We start from the raw sequence: 17,447 nt of genomic DNA on the forward strand, positions 1-17,447 counted from the left end.
TGGATGGGTAATAGAAAGTTCACCCCGGGGATCACTCCAGTGGGTCTACTTAATAGAGGCATTGAGAACTAAGGTCAGGTGGCATGATGTCAGGGCACTTCTATGGGCTAGACTTGTAAAGGCTCCAGGGCCATTAGCCTAGTACACACCTATGAGCCTATGAACCTATGATACATAATTAGTTTGAAGAAAAGGGAAAGAACTTGAGTGTTACTTGAGCACATTATTATCTCCAAAAGTAACATTTGGCTGGAACTGTGGTAACATCCTTGAAAGAAGGGTACAAAATAATAATCTAGAATGGGCACACTGTAACTGCAAATGGTAGAGCCCTGTGGTAGTATTATGGTGGGAATTTAAGGGCAGTACCTTAAAGACTGCTTGGTGGGGGACATTAACTGAAAGGGTATATGATAGGCATAACAGTCTGCTCAGTGTGTTTCTGGGGAGGCAGAAAGCATTATGCTATACCACAGACTATCTTATCTATAGTGTTGTAATATCAGAGATTAGCTTATCCAGTTGTATTAGACCAAAATAGTGGGTATTCAAGTATCATGTGAATCACTTTGAATGTGTAACATCACCATCTCCCTCAAAATTAGTGATGTATCACCAGTGGGTTCTATTCTAGCTAAATACTTACCCACAGATAGAAAATCAATATGTTTGGCAGTTGTATGACAACACTGTAACCTAAACACTGCAAGTTGCCATGCCTGTGCCTGGAAAGGTGTGTTGATTTCTTCATGATATCTTCACAGAGAACCAATAGATTACAACCATGTAGACTGGAAATTATAAATTATTTGAAAGGCAGCAAGAGTCTAAGATTGTTTGCATTACCTCCCCTGTTTAATATTTGAAAGCCCAGGCTCAAAATGTATACATATAGCAAACTACACAGTAGCATAAGGTATGGCATGTTTAAAATAATAATTTTCATTTGATTAAACAGAAAAAAAAAATAGTCCCACATTATTATGTTAAAGATGGTTTAATTGGCATATATCCTGAGTTTTACAAATATATAACATGTAAACAGTATAAAATTTCTACCCAAACTTGACAGAAAGTACAGCTTATCACACATTTACAAGACAGTAGAGACATTTCCTTTCAAGATATTTTAACTTGCCTTTTTAGACCTGTCATTTGTTTTAAAAATTGTAGTTACATAATAATACAAAGGTACATTCAATACTTCAAAGTAGCTTCTTCTCAGAGGAATTGAGTGTTGCTTTATTACACATGAACAAAATGATGAAGTCTTCCCTTTGAACTGATGGAATAATATTGCGATTAAGAAAAACAGTCACATATGGCCCAACAAAAGTAAGACATGCGTTTTGTAAACGATGGTGACATGCAGCACAGACAGAAGAGATGGTGGCAGTGGGACGGTGCTATGAGCGCTCTGAGTTGATGGGCTGCAGATTGTGCTGCTTGAAATACTGAACGACTTGTTGGGGAAGTTCCGCCAGAACTGCTTTGGCCAGTGTTTCTTTAGGCACCTAAAAGGAGGAGCGAAACAAACACACACGTAAAAATTACACATCAGAACAATATGAGCTTCCTTTTTTAGTATTGTTATATACTGTGCATATCTTTATATCCTCTTAATAAATATAGCAAACCTGGATGTTAAATGTATGCAGGTAAAATCTATATTAAAAAGAAGAGACAGGACACGATTTATACAGATGTGCAACAAACTGTAACCACAAAATTAGGGGGTACATTAAATTATTGAAAATTAGAATAAAATGACTTCATTTGAAAAATTGCATTTGTTGACCATGACAGTCCTACTGGGTGGACAAAAGACTCCATTTCAGAAGGGGCCTGGGGAGAAAAGTTCCAATAAAAATTAGAAACAAGAATTACTAACACATCGGGTATATTAAACAAAATATTAAAACAAGAATTATACAATACTTAAAAGGCACAAAATATCACATTCTGTGTTAGAAGAATCTTCTCAAAATTGTCCTACAAGGAAAAAAGATTAAAGTGTGAAAAAAGTAGTGATGAAATAGTAGAGGGTTTGACTTATAAGGAAAGAAAATAAACCGCAAACACACACACACACACACACACACACACACACACACACACACACACACACACACACACACACGCACACACAATAATAACTGTATATTTTTGCAAATTCTGTCAGGACAAATGGATGGTCTTTGGATTCATTTAGCAAAGACTATTGAAATGGAAGATTTGGACATAGCTACAAATTCACTCACATTTTCCAACTTCAGATATAACTTACAAAAAAAAAATAATCTTGTTTAATACTCCATGGTAAGACTCAGAAGTCAGAAGGAGATCAAAAGTATGTCATCTGCATGATTCAGAGACTGAATCCCATTGACGGCATCCAAGTACAGTGTAACACAGTAGAAAGGACTATGATACACTGGCAAAGCACAGCACTGCTTTTTGACTACAGTACTACATCAGCAGGGCAGGCAGCATATCACTATGTGCTTAAAACATTACACTATCGCTGTCTACATGTGCAATGAATAACAGAAAAAATCCAACTGAATGAAAGCTCTTGTTGTCTGCAACATATCTGAGTATCAGTTCTAAAGAGCCAAAATAAAAAAAAAACGCAGTACCAGATGTCAATTGACTGTAAAAACAAGTTTAATTTCCAAGTTTAAGCACTGCCAAAATATGAAATTTAGTAGGTCTTAATACAGTTTACTATGGTAAGATCAATAACAATCTGTGGTGGTACAGTGGTAGCATTGTTACCTCACAGCAAGAGGTTCTCCCATTCGATTCTCGGCTTGGCTTGGATGTGCCTTCTGTGTGGAGTCTGCATGTCCTCCCCGCAGTTGGGTAGTGTTCGAAAGACATGCGTGTGTAAATGGATGTGCCTTCGTTGAAGGTGGGGCGTCGAGCTGGCACCTCGGCTTTTCATAAAAATCTACTGCCAATCATTAGCGGACTGGAGTTCCACTGTGGTGACCCCTTACCAGGAAAAAGCCGAAAGACAAACAACTATGGTAAGGTCGATCTGACTTCCGTTGAATCCACTGTAACGAAGTCCGGAGGCCGAAGAGCGACAATGTCGAACCCGACATTATCGAAGTACAAATCTCACCCCCATCTCGACTCATGTTAAAGCCCATTCTGAGGTCGAAGTCGAGATGTCTTTCAACAATGTCAAACGTTGACATTGTCACTTTCACGGACATGGGTCAGTGATTCCATCATTCAACGGAATCTGGATCGATCTTACCACAGTAAACTCTTACTACATCATTTTTATATGACATTATATTTATGATCTTTGAACAGGATTTTAGGTGCATTGGATAAGTTAACAAATTTTATTAAATATTAAATATTAAATTTAAAATTCTGACTTAGTAAGTTATAAATATGATTACTGTTATCAATATGAATTCATATTAATTGTTTATTGCATTATGTTCTTATTTTTTATTTTTAATTTATTTTTTTCTTATTTTTTATTTTTAATTTATTTTTTTCTTATTTTTTGTTTTTGGGGTTGGATTGTGTTTTTGCACTTATTCATGACATTTTAAATAGTTACCTTTTCTGGTTAACTATCCCTTTCAATGGAATAGGTTTCGTGCCTTTAAGGTTTTTTAAATGAACGGAACAGTTGTTTCGTTGTTTCTGATGAAGTTCCTGTTTGAAAGGAATGAAAGTGCCTAAACTTGGAAATTAAACTTGTTTTTACAGTCCTATGTAGCATCTGGTATGATGTTTTTTTATTTTGGTTCTTTAGTTTGCACTGTGTGGTTGTTTGCATTTTCAGAGTATATGTTCTAGTTAGAGAAAGGTGTTAACTGTCTTGAAATAAATTCATTTTTACTTCACAATTCCTACAAATATAGCAACCTGCATAACTGGAAATACATTTGTTCTACAGAGTGAACTGCATTGTGTGAAAAGTTGGCAGAGTGTGTGCATGACATTCCCACTGGAGTACTGACTCCTGGTCTGTAGTACAGGATGCTGTTCAGAGAGATGCCTGATTGAGTAATGCTCTGCATCGGTCATATCTGCATCTCAACTTCATGTTGTCTAGAGATGATGTCTGTACAGTGCTATGTTATGCACCACAAATGTATATTTAGGTTACAGGTAGGCATGCAGCCAATGACAGTGCATCATCACATCTATGTATACCTTCTCAGCAATGCTGTATGAATGTCAATAGCTCTGCACATGACTTTAGTATTGATGGCATTGTGTGCATATGTATATCTACACCTATCTGTCTATCTATCTATCTATCTATCTATCTATCTATCTATCTATCTATCTATCTATCTATCTATCTAATCTATCTGTCTGTCTCTGTGTGTGTGAGTGTATGTGTGTGCGTGTATGTGTGTGTGTGTGTGTGTGTGTGTGTGTGTGTGTGTGTGTGTGTGTGTGTGTGCGTGCATGTGTCTGTGCCTGTGTGAGAGCCCAAGAGCCCATAAATTGGTTGAGTTAGGAAGTCAACATATTTTTGCTGCTTAATTTGGTTGACAAGAAGGCTGATGGTATTTGTATGAGATTGCTTCAATACCAGATATGAGGTATGTGTCCTTTCCCTTGTATTGTGTGATCTTAAAGTTGGTATATTTAGTTAGTAGGAGGTGTGGGGATGCAATGCAAAATCATTTTTTTTAATTTGTTTCTTATTTGTATATTCCAAGGTTATGTCTAAGAGCATGTGTAGAGTGTCATTGATTTTTTTTGTCAACCATTTCAATATCAGCTTGTGGAGTTTTAATGTAAGTAAGAATACCCCCCCCACACACACACACACAAACACACACAGACACACGTGTAAATGTTTAAAACACATTTTTAGCAATTCTGTAATACTGTAAAGAGTTGCCATGGGTCCCTCTGTGGCATTTTGCTTGACTACCTAAACATACTTGTTAACATTACAAGTACAGATTATTGTGAACAGGTTTACCAGTGTTAAACTCAGGCTGTAAGTAAGGATAGTCATCCTTATCATCAGAGAAGTGGCAGTAATACCAGCCTGATATGATCTGGTGTACAATAAGGTGACCTTTGAGTCACCTTTATGTAGAAAGCTGCACTCACATATCTGTCACTGTCCAGGCCAAATTACATATAAGCTGTTGTGCAGTATCGTAAAAGCCTATCTGAAGCTCACAAACTGGTTATATGATTTACCTGACACGACAGCTCGCAGTATTTCTCAATCTTTCCTTGTGTCATCCTCAACAAAACAAAACATTTTAAATTCTTGCAGGGTTATTTAAGTAAGCATCTTTGTGCTGATCAAATACTTTGGCTTTTTGTTTAAATAAGTGAAATACAAATATTAAATCCATAATGAATTTTATATAATTTTAGCATAGTAAATAATATACTCAAATTTTAGAAAATGCTATAAGTATATAAATTTTAAAAGGCGGTAATACTCCATGTGCATGTAGTTTTATTCCATCAGATTTGAATTATATTACATTTTTCAAAGAATTTTAGTTGGTAAGTCATACTAAATGAAGGTAATGATTTGTCACTGAACATTATCAGCATGGTTTTTTTTTCGGTTTGTTTAGTGTGCTAAATATTTCTGAACACATTCTTTCATTTTCTAGACCATAATCATCTGTCTGAGTTAATTGGTAAGGATTTAGGCAATTTATTTTACATTATTAAGCAACTTATTTTACATTATTAAGCAACTTATTTTACATTATTGCTTATCTTGGCATTGTCTAAAGTTCTGAGCATAAAAAGTAGGTCCTTATGTTTCAGTATGTATATTGGAAAGAGCACCCAGCTGTAACTTATGACACATCTTTCTATGAAATGTGATCTGTACCTTGGATGAAAACTTGCAGGTTATATAATTTGCACTGACTTTTCAAACATTAAATTCTTTCGATTATCAGCCATTAACTAAAAAATGAGTTGTGGCGTTAATGAAAAAGGAAATGATGTATTGATGGCAAGGAGTATTACATGGAATTGTTTAAATTAAACCAAGGTGTACCACAAGGGTTCATCTTGGATCCTTATGTAGCTGATATCTTATGTGATAGATCTATCTTCCATGTCACTTGTGTTAATTACATTGAACCAGCTAACATATATTACTAAGTCTATCAATGCAGAATGTCTTTAGATTGCAGTTGCTGAGTTAAACTCTTGGGCTTGTTCAAATGACCTTAGAAAGAAAATGAACGTCAGTAAATGTAAATGGATGATTTTGAAAAGAAATGGCATGCCATCACATTTCAGACTGTGAGCATAAAATTAGGAATTACATTTAACTTTATTCTTGTCATCCAAAATGTGTTTGGAGCATATATAATTTTAGTTATTGCACTATAAAGTGCAGAGAGAGAGTTATTAAGTCAGGAACAACAGATACTTGCCTGGAACTAGTCACTAGTTTAGTAGGAGTTAAGTACAAGCACTATATTATTTTATGGCTCTTCTTTTAGTAACAAAATTGTTGATGCAGGAAAGGTAATTTCCTATGGGAAACAGTGATTGATATTGTGCTCCTTTGGTGTTTTGTACTGCAGGCAAGTGGTGTTCAGGAAATTTCACATTGGTCACCTGTACATATACTCAGATCACTGCTAACTCCCTGAAGATTACACAGATAGAGTCTGACAAGTACCTTTTTTGGTGGAAGTATAAAGGTCTTCAGTGCATGTTTATAGCAGTTTTTGAGTCTGAGATTGAAACAAGACTGCAGGCATGTATGTATTCTGATCTCAGTGCATTGGTTATAAGCAGAGAGCAGTTGTCTTAAAAACCACTAGTTATTATCAAAGAAGCTTACATCCCTCAACTATGGAAGGTATCACATATTATCCCCCTACACAAAGGTGGAAACTCCTACGAGCTATCAAACTACCGCCCCATTGCTATCCTATCCCCTCTGTCCAAACTCCTTGAAAAATGTATTCATACCCAAGTGATGCATTTCTTAACCTCACATAATCTCCTCTCCTCAACCCAGCACGGCTTCCGCCCAAACCACAGAACAACCACTGCTCTTCTGTCTTTCACTAACCAGGTTAACCAACTCAGGAATAACAACAACTTTGTATCTGCCATATTCTTAGATCTCTCTAAGGCATTTGACATGGTCTCACATAACCTACTTCTAGACACACTATCATCAATATCCTTTGCCCCCTCTACAACTGCTTGGTTCAAAAACTATCTCTCTGATAGGAAACAATCAGTCAAATGGCAAGGAGCCCTATCACCTCTACTATCATCCACCATAGGCGTTCCACAAGGCTCAATACTAGGTCCATTACTATTCACTATTTTCACCAACAGACTACACACCTCCACACTGTATGCATCACTCATACAGTATGCTCATGACTCCACCTTAATCTGCTCAGCCCCAGCCCTTACCACTCTTCAAAACCTTACCCAGGAATCCTTCAACTCCATTGAAAAATGGATTACTGATATCCAACTGATTCTTAACCCCAACAAGACAAAACTACTACTATTCACCCCAACCAAATACAAACCCACACCCCCCTTTTTTTCACTATCACTTCCAACAATGGCACCACAATTTCCCCCTCCCTCCATAGAAAACTCCTTGGCATTGAAATAGATAAAGATCTTCACTTCGATGTCCATATCTCTCAAACCATTAAGAAAGTACATAAAAAATTAGGAACACTGTATAAACACAAACACTTCCTAACAGACCAAGCACGAATCACCCTAGCCCAAACTCACCTTCTATCTACCCTAATGTATGCATCTCCAATCCTAACCCACATTAGGAAAACAGACATGAACAAACTAGAGTCATGTTACAATAAGATTGCTAAATTCGCCAATAACTCTGCTTTTCGTAGCCATCATTGCATTGCTCTAAAAGAGCTACATTGGCTAGAACTTCCTCATTTAATTAGTTACCACCAACTTGTCCTCACCTATAACATCCTAAAGAATCCCCACAAGACTCCTGCCCTGAACCAACTACTTAACCAATACTCAGCAAACCGTCCACTCCGCTCATCCAACAAAACCCTTCTGCATATAACTCAAGCCAACAACACTGCAGGTAAAGCTCTTTTTGCTCATACCATAGCAAAGATATGGAATAACCTCCCCCAGAATATTTCCTCAGCAACTTCTATCACACTCTTCAAAAAATCACTCAAATCACACCTCTAGCATTCCTGGCTCTGTCCTTGCATCACATAAATGCATCCCTGCTCTCCTCAAATACTTCCTACCTTACACTATATTCTGCTTACTATTTCTATATTACAGTACTAACTTCGCCTCAAAACTGTCATACAGGGCCTTCCTGTGCTCACACTCAAAACTGCTCAGCAAAAATATTGTCTGTTTATACTGGCATATGTGATGTATCTGATGATTGTATTGTTACAATGTAATCCTTTCATTAGTTTTGAACAAATCACTTTAATCATGTTTTTCTTGCATGTAATATCTTGTATTGTAAATAATATCTATTATTGCATATATTATCACTGAACATATAGTATAATAGTGGAGCTTTTCTCCCCGGGACTCCACTGTAAATAGACCTCGCTCCAGTCGGACTTTCCCGGTCAACAAATGTAAAATAAATAAAATAAATTATTAGGCAATAATCTTTACTGTCTGAGATAGTTAATTATTATTATAATGATGATGATGATGATATAGTTAATCATGGTACAGATCACTGTCTACCAAAAGTACATTTTCTTCTAAAGGTAAAGCCTGTCCTTCTTATATATAAAACATAGGAAGGCATGCATTAGTTTACATGAATTGGATCCTTGTTACTACAGTATAAGGAGTAGGTAAGAGAGCCACACCCTTTACTGCTTGAGCTGATAATCAATCCCAGGCCACCTGGGACATAATCTGATTTTCATCCCTGTACACTCACAAAGCCGACTGTAGGAATTCACTTCAGGTGTCAGTGGTATAATACATAATCCAACCCATCGGCAACTTATGTACCTTCAGATTGTTGTAGAACCAGATGGACTCATGCCACAGAAAAGACTCTTGATTCTACAAGTGTATCAGGATTTTCCTAGTTGAAAGCATTTCTTCGGTGAAGAACAATGGTCCCAGACACTTGCTACACACAACAGATGTTGTCATATGGTTTATATACTTGATAAGGGTTGTGTGAATACAGTGATAAGGTCTAAGACTGTAGTGAGTATCAAATAATGTTTAGGAAGCTCCATATTCTACACTTAGGGCCATCAAAAGTATGTAGAAGATACACAGACTTTAGGATTCTGTAAAAAATATTAACACCTCCTTCCCAAAGGAAAGAGAAGCCTTTCAAAACACAATATGACAAAACATATCTTGATTTGATTACTTAATTCCCAGAGAGGTGATAATGTAAGTAACTTTCATTAAAACAGACCAATATTCTTCCTGCATTGTTTATGGTTAAAGACACAGAATGGGAAGTACAGAGAGATGTAAGGTCCCTCATGTTAAGTCATAGTGCTTTGTTTATCATTTGCTGCATTTCTGCTAGAATCTAGTCCCTGGTAGTTTAATTCAGGGAACAAAGATTCGACAAAATATCTTTTACAGGATCACAGTAAAAATTAAAGAAGGAAAACGTAAATTTGCTATGATTTTCAGGAATGCAAACAACCATGAGTGCAATAATACACTCAAATGGAATGCATGGAACTTAGAAAATTTGCCTTTAACCAAGGTGCAGCCATCTTGGAGGTGATTGTATTAAGTAAAGGATACTGGGTAAAGTCTAATGTATGGCAGTGCTGGGGGGCATACAATCAATCCAAATTCTATTCAAATTCAGTTTTTGAGTTAAGACTGGAATACAGAATATTATCATGTAAAGCAACATAACAGAGCGCTCAAGAAAAGCCCTCAGAAAATCTAGTATAAATGGTTCAGAAAGCAGTTTTCAAAATACCCTGGAAGCTCTTGGTAACTACTACTAAATAACTGTTTACAGTTTTGAAAATCAAATACAGTGTTCTACAACTGAGCCAATACTGTTTACTGACTTGATAACCTATGTACCTCTTCATTCTGATTCTTCTTCTTCTTCTTTTGGCTTTTCCCGGTTAGGGGTCGCCACAGCGGATCACCTGTCCTCTCATGATTGGCAGTGGAGTTTTACGGTGTCGAGTTGCCAGCCTGGCACCCAACCTTCCACAGAAGGCACACACATGCACACACTCACACCTAGGGCCAATTTAGAGTGTCCAATCCACCTACAGCATGTCTTTGGGATGTGGGAGGAAACCGGAGTACCCGGAGGAAACCCACGCGACCACAGGGAGGACCTCTTCATTCTGATTGAAGGTGAGAAATCTAATTATGATAATCAATTTTCTGGTATTCCCAACTTGGAAGAAGCATGAACATTCTTATTTTTATATTTTTCAAGACAAACGGTATTTCTGCTTTAACAAAACAAATGGTGGAGGTGTTAGAAGGTCATTTCCAATTAGAGAGCACCTCTAAATAGTTCTTATGTTGAACTGCTTTTTTGTTATAATTTCTAAAATAAATAGTATAAAAAAAGTAAATATTTTAGAAGCATTTAGGCTACATATATAACATACATCTGTACAAACTATATAATAAAGTATACATCCATGCGCATTAACGTCTATTTAGTCTTTGACATGTAAATAGTACACCACTACATTTGAGACAGACTTTATAAATACAGACATCTGATAGGTCTACACCTAAAAACAGAACTATAGCATTGGAATTTTATGACACAGGACATGGCTTCCTTTTTCTTTCAGGATGATGGATTCTGCTGCAGTAAGTAAGAATGCCTGCCAGGCCTGATAGCTTTACAGTATTGGGAAGATATGTTGCATCAGCTGAAGTTATTTCTGCATTCTTTTTCTCTAACTACGAATCGCCTGCCAGTTTAACTCAGTGGATTGAGGTTGCAAGCTGCTGATCTTCACCATGCAGCTGGGAGTCTGATTTTCTTCATTTCTGGGTCCACTAGTTCCTGCAAATTCTGCTGCTGTCCTGCATGCATTAGATACTTGCACAGGTTGTGTGTGTGTGTGTGTGTGTGTGTGTGTGTGTGTGTGTGTGTGTGTGTGTATGTATGATGCATGGAGCTATGTCTGTGCTGTAGCAGAACCTAATTCCCAAACCCTTTGTCCTTGCTAAATGCAGGGGGTAACATGGTACAGAGAGGGAGAAAGCAATGGCATTTGACTTATCTGTCATCTCTAAATGGCAACATCAACAGACAGCACATTTTGGACAGTGTCTTACTGTTGTGTGACAGAACAGATGTGGGAGAGGAGTGTTGTTGTCAGAGAAAGTGAAAAGAAGGCACATAAGAGAGCTGGAAAAGCTGCATCATGACCAGACCAGCCTTTAAGTGCCTAATGATCAAACCAGGAAGTTTAGACTGCCTTGTTGTCTCATGATGCTGGAGAGTTTCATCTCATGATCATCTGAGGGTCAACAACTTCCCAGTACATCTCTATATTTCTATAGAGAAGCTTTTTACATTCACTAAGTAGTGGGGTCAAACAGATTATTAAGAAGTGTCATGGTCTGCAGTTAAATGCCAACCCCACACTCCCTTCCCACCACTCCCCCATACCTCACTCTCTTGCATCCTCCCACCCACACTGCCTAATACCAACAGTATTTACCCCACAATGTCTCCACTAACTCCCATCTTATCTCCAACACCTGGACCAATCTGGTACCTCATACCCCCACTTGTCATACTTTATCTCCTCACCTCCTATGAACACTACTGCCTACCTAGCCTTCAATATCCCACATCCAGTACCACTGCTAGCTTCCACCCCCACTATCCCACACCATTACAACCCTACCTGTCCTCTAATTGTACTACCCCAACACCTCTTCATTCCCTAAGAGCTACCTACATAAAACCTAGCACTAAATACTATCACCAACTCCTACTAAAAATCCACAAACTAGGAAGGAAGTCTCAACCAACCCTTATAACAGATGGGGATATCCACCCTAACCCAGGCCCAAACCTACCTGATTCCACTAGCTCCACAAATATCACTGTCTCTGATCTACAGAGCACATATAATGCCCCTAATTCACTACTAGTCTTGTCACCTAAACATCAGAAGTATGAATAATAAGATTCACTATATACATGCCCTTCTGGACATGCACTCCCCTGACCCATTATGTCTTACAGAAACCTGGCTCAAACCCACCATCCCTGATAATGAGATAATACTCCCCAGCTACAATATAATAAGACTCGACCAGCAAGGTAGGAAAAGTGGTGGAGTAGCCATCATGTACAAATCCACTCTACAAGTGTCTGCTATTAGTATCCCACAAAGCCTGACAACTAGCACCTCTGAAACACTCATAATAAAAGTCCAGCTTAACAAACACAAAGCTATCAACATAGCATGTATCTACATTCCCCCAGGTGACAATATAGTAACCTTAGAAAGTACTCTCCAATGGCTATCCACTACCCACCCCCAAGAAACTATTATTCTAGGAGACTTCAATATCAATTGGAAAACCTGTTCATCAAACTCCCCCACCACCCACATTAACTTAAATGGCTTCTCCCAAATTATAACTTCCCCCACCAGAATTAATAAGCCCAACAATAAAGAAAACACCCTAGATTGGATACTTATAAACAACAAACCTCAGTTATATAAATCAGGAACCCTACCTGAGGACATGAGTGACCACTTCCTATCCTACATAATCAGAAAAAGGAATGACATGCCTCAGCAAATTACCCTTAAAACCATTAGAAACACAAAAAACTTTAACCTCACTATATTCCAGACCAAACTTGAATCATGCAATTGGTCCAATCTAAAGCTACTTCCCCTAGACGAAGCAGTCTCACACTTTAATGCCAGATTTCTAGCCATCTTAGACAGGCATGGTCCCAAAAGAAATATCAGAACCAAAAGCAAAATAGCTCCATGGCTGACCAAAGGTACTAAACAAAAGCTAACTGCTAAGGACGCAGCATGGACCTCCTGGAGATCCACCAAATCCAGTCAGGACCACATTAGATACAAACAATTGAGAAATTAGGCAAAAAAATCCACCATGCTAGATAAACAAACCTACTATTTTAACTTACAAAAAAAGCACCAAAATCAGCCACAAAAATTCTGGTCAGGCCTCAATAAACTGCTCCAACCAGGTAAATCCATAACCCCCACCCCTTCATCTACCTTTACATCTACCCCCTAAAAGTGTAGCAGAGGCCTTCAATACTTTCTTTACAGAAACAGTTCAGTCCCTAGCTAATAACCTACCTCCCAACTCCTCCAACACCACCTCATCCACTCTTGATAATGTACTTCCCTTCAAATTTGATCCAATCCCCACAGACTATATTAAATCCTTACTTAAAAAACTGAAACCCATCACCCTAGCTGCAGGCTTACTCCCTGCAGAATTTCTACAAAAGGCCGCTAATGAAATAGCATACCCAATCTCCATCTTAATCAATCATACTATTCACAAATCATATGTCCCCTCCATCTGGAAAATCTCCCACATTATTCCACTTCACAAAGGGGGCAACTCCACTGAACTCTCAAACTACAGACTTATAGCCAGCCTAACACCCTTAGCCAAACTAATGGAAAAATGTATTCATAAGCAAATTCTAACTCACCTTATCCAGAACAATCTCCTAGCCCCATGCCAGCACGGATTCAGACCTGCCCATAGTACTACAACAGCACTTCTCTCATTCTCTCACACAATAAATCAAAACCGTAATCACAACATCCTCTCCTCTGCCCTCTTTCTCGACCTATCCAAAGCATTCGATATGGTGAATCACCACCTACTCCTAGACACACACAAATCATTCAGCCTAAACAACCTAGTAATCAGCTGGTTCCACTCTTACTTGCAGGCAGACAACAAGCAGTATTATGGAAAGACAATCTATCCCCCCTTCTACCAATCACCCTTGGTGTCCCCCAGGGATCCATATTAGGCCCCCTCCTTTTCTCCATATTCATCAATGACCTACCCAAAGTCATCCCAGAAGCAACCTGTATTCAGTATGCAGATGACTCTACCCTTATCTGTTCTGCCACCACCCCCTCAGAACTACAATCCCTATCCCAAAGCACCTTCAACAAAGTAGAGGTCTGGTTCAAAAATCACCATCTCCTATTGAATCCCAACAAAACCAAACTACTACTTTTCTCCCCTACCCATAAATTTACATCACCAAATATTACGATCTCATCCAACAATGGCACCGTAATCTCTCCAGAACCATCCACAAAACTTCTTGGTGTAACAATAAATAATAACCTTATAATTGACACTCATATAAACAAAACCATCAAAACAGTTAACAAAAAAACTAGGCTCCTTGTATAGGATTAAACCATTCCTAACCCCACCTGCCAGAACAGCCATAGCTAGAACACATCTTCTCTCAACCCTTCTCTATGCCTCACCCATTTTCCTAAACCTATGGAAAGCTAACCTAAACAAATTATCTAGCTGCTATAACAATATAGCTAGATTCGCCACAGGCACAGCCTACAGAACCCATCACTGTCAAAATCTTTAAACATTAGACTGGCTAGAGCTACCCAATCAACTCCAGTACAACCAACTTATAGTTATTCATAAAAATCCCCTACCAACCTAATAGTACACCCATTCTGACAAATATTATCACCCCCTAATGCAGCCTACCATCCCTCCACTCATCCAACAAAATGCAAGTTCAATCTGCCAAAGCTAACAACAGCTGGAGAATCACTACTCTCCAATTCAGCTGGAAAAAAATGGAACGCGTTCCCCCCAGATCTTACCACTATAACCTCCTTATCCCAATTCAAAAAATCCCTAAAGAATCACCTAAACAATCATTGGTTATGTGCATGTGTAGACCCAGACTAACCCAAGATATGTACAACTCTAGTAGGTGAATTATGCAATAAACAACTTCCCTATCCTATAAGAATAAACTTTCTAAACCTAACCCACCTAGATTATATATACTTCTCAATAACCTTTAGAACAACACTAACTAAACCTAAACTAACTCGCTATACTTACCATTATAATGCTTTGTTTCTAACTCCCTATCCTAATCATTCTAATGCCTTGTTTTTAGCTCTTCTATAGCATTCTGTTATCCTAGCCTTTCTATGGATATGTTTTAATCCTTCTACATCTAATTTCCAATAACTCCCCTTCTTAACTAACCACCTTTTTCTTCTCCTGGTAGTCACTCATGACATGAATATAGGTATCATGTCATTCTATATACTCAAATGTTTTGCTATGATTTCTGTACATACCTCATACTATAAACCTACAATGATCTTAAACTTCAATGTAACCATGTATATAAATAATCACCTTTTAAAATTTTACATTATTTTTCAATGTAACAATGAATATCGGTTGTCATCTTTTTGTACATGTGGAGCTTTTCTCCCTGGGCCTCCACTGAAAATGGACATGTATCCAGTCAGACTCTCCCGGTTAACAAATGTAAAATCAAAATGTAAAATAAATAAATAAATAAATTTGTCCGCTTTAACCTACACATACCAGACATTACAAAAAAAATTACACTTGCCATGCATATACTTTCCACTATGGTACACAGTCATTCTGAGATAACAGCAAAACTGGAACAGAGAAGATACATGTCTTACTTTACAGGAGGAAAAATGGCCCTCAGAAGTTTATTAGAATTATTTTTAAACTGGCCTAAATCTGGAATTCTAATCATAGTGTGTGAGTCAAAGTAAATAGCTGTTACCTGCTTCTCTCAACTGAAATGTGTATCTTTACAGCTAATTGACCCGATAGCATGCCAAGAGCTAACTTTGTTAAGTTGTTACAAATTTAGCTAACCTTGTTAAGTTGTTACAAATTTAGCAAACCTTAAGTTGTTACAAATTTAGCTAACCTTGTTAAGTTGTTACAAATTTAATGATGCTGTGTAGCTATGCTGCCCATTATTGTATTTGTGTTTCTTAGAGCTCTGACTGCAGTATGTCTTCTTATTGAGCTGCTATGAGCAAAGGGCGCAACCTGACAGCATTAAAAAGCAACCTTATATATCTTATTTTTATTACATCTGGGTTCCTTAATTCAGATTATTATTTTTGTTTTCATTCAGGGATACAAGTTTGGCGGAATTTATTCACTGGAGGATTTTTTAAGCTTGTAATTTAAATTTGAAAGACAAAAGCCCAAGGAGAATACAGTAAGTGAATTTACAGAGCAGTAAGAGTGACTTTTATTATAGAGATGGTTGTACAAAAGTGGAGATTGCTTTCTGTGGATGTTATAGTACCCAGACGGCTCTCCTGCTGCATGAAATGTATTAATCACAGTATACACTGTAGCTGTCTTGATAAAGAAAGGCATTTCTGACATTATTTGCTGTATTCCCTTGTCTATCCTGACACTAATTCCGGTCTTTAATGCACACAGCTGCCTACTCCTCTGTTTAGTGAAAAGTTACATATGAGATGCATTATTTTGTGTTCATTGGTGTACATGGAAGCCACTAAAAACAGGAACTCTGACTCTGACATGGGAATATAATCAAATTGAATAATAAACACCCATATTGTGAAGACGTAATCTATGTTGCTCAACTTATAAGCAAGGGCATAGCATCTAGGTCTAAGGAAGTCCTTAGTCATCTGCATTCGGTCCTCATCAGAGACATCATTGAGTACAGTACCCCCTTTAGTATGTACCTGATTAGGGGCTCCTCACAAAAAAGAATACAGGGTGTAAACAGTATTTCCTATGCAGATCTCCTCAAAGCCCTGTCTCTTTTCTCAGTTTCCTACAGACTATTGAGAGGCGATCTGTACCTGGCATACAAGGCATTGTTGGATCCTGCTCTGATGGACCTTTTGCACATCTGCAAACCAATAGCATCAGAACTATTCGATTTAGGGACTTAAACTTTGCTTGTGACATAAATAGGACATGCTGAAGGGAAAGGTATGTGTCTCAGAGAATTTCCCTCCTCTGGAATGGCTTCTCATCCATATAAAGCAGATTTCTTCACTAACCCTATTTAAGAATAACATGGGCCAATGGATGGGAAATTGGAAGTGCATCCCAGCTCTAGCAACTATGTTTCTAATGGACAGAGGCAGTGTGCCTAGCTTACACGTATCCCTTAAAATTGCCTTTAAGACTCAAAAACTTGCAGGATATATTTGGGATTAATGGTTTGGCTTAGAAAGAACCCAGTGTTCATTAGCCTAGTATACACCTATGAACTTATGAAACTATAATTGATTTGGAAATACACAATTCTTAGACAGAATGAAGTATTTATAAGGAAACGCCAAGAATATAACTTAGATATTGTAATGGAAAGATGTGATTTTTAGACTTTACCTTCAGATACA

At 37.7% G+C, this 17,447-nt stretch overlaps 1 protein-coding gene across 1 annotated transcript in view; it reads right to left on the reverse strand.

Moving 5' to 3' along the window:
* Window positions 1-833: 833 nt before the first annotated feature.
* Window positions 834-17,447, reverse strand: part of CPNE2 (copine 2) — a 1,786,656-nt gene continuing 1,770,042 nt past the window's right edge. The window contains exon 18 of the mRNA XM_044081406.1: window positions 834-1,514. Coding sequence (XP_043937341.1) covers window positions 1,407-1,514 — 108 coding nt within the window. The 3' untranslated portion in view covers window positions 834-1,406. The remainder of the gene's footprint in view (window positions 1,515-17,447) is intronic.

The sequence above is a fragment of the Protopterus annectens genome, chromosome 8.part0 (assembly GCF_019279795.1).
Source record: "Protopterus annectens isolate FY-2018-M chromosome 8.part0, PAN1.0, whole genome shotgun sequence".
NCBI classification, from domain to species: domain Eukaryota; kingdom Metazoa; phylum Chordata; order Ceratodontiformes; family Protopteridae; genus Protopterus; species Protopterus annectens.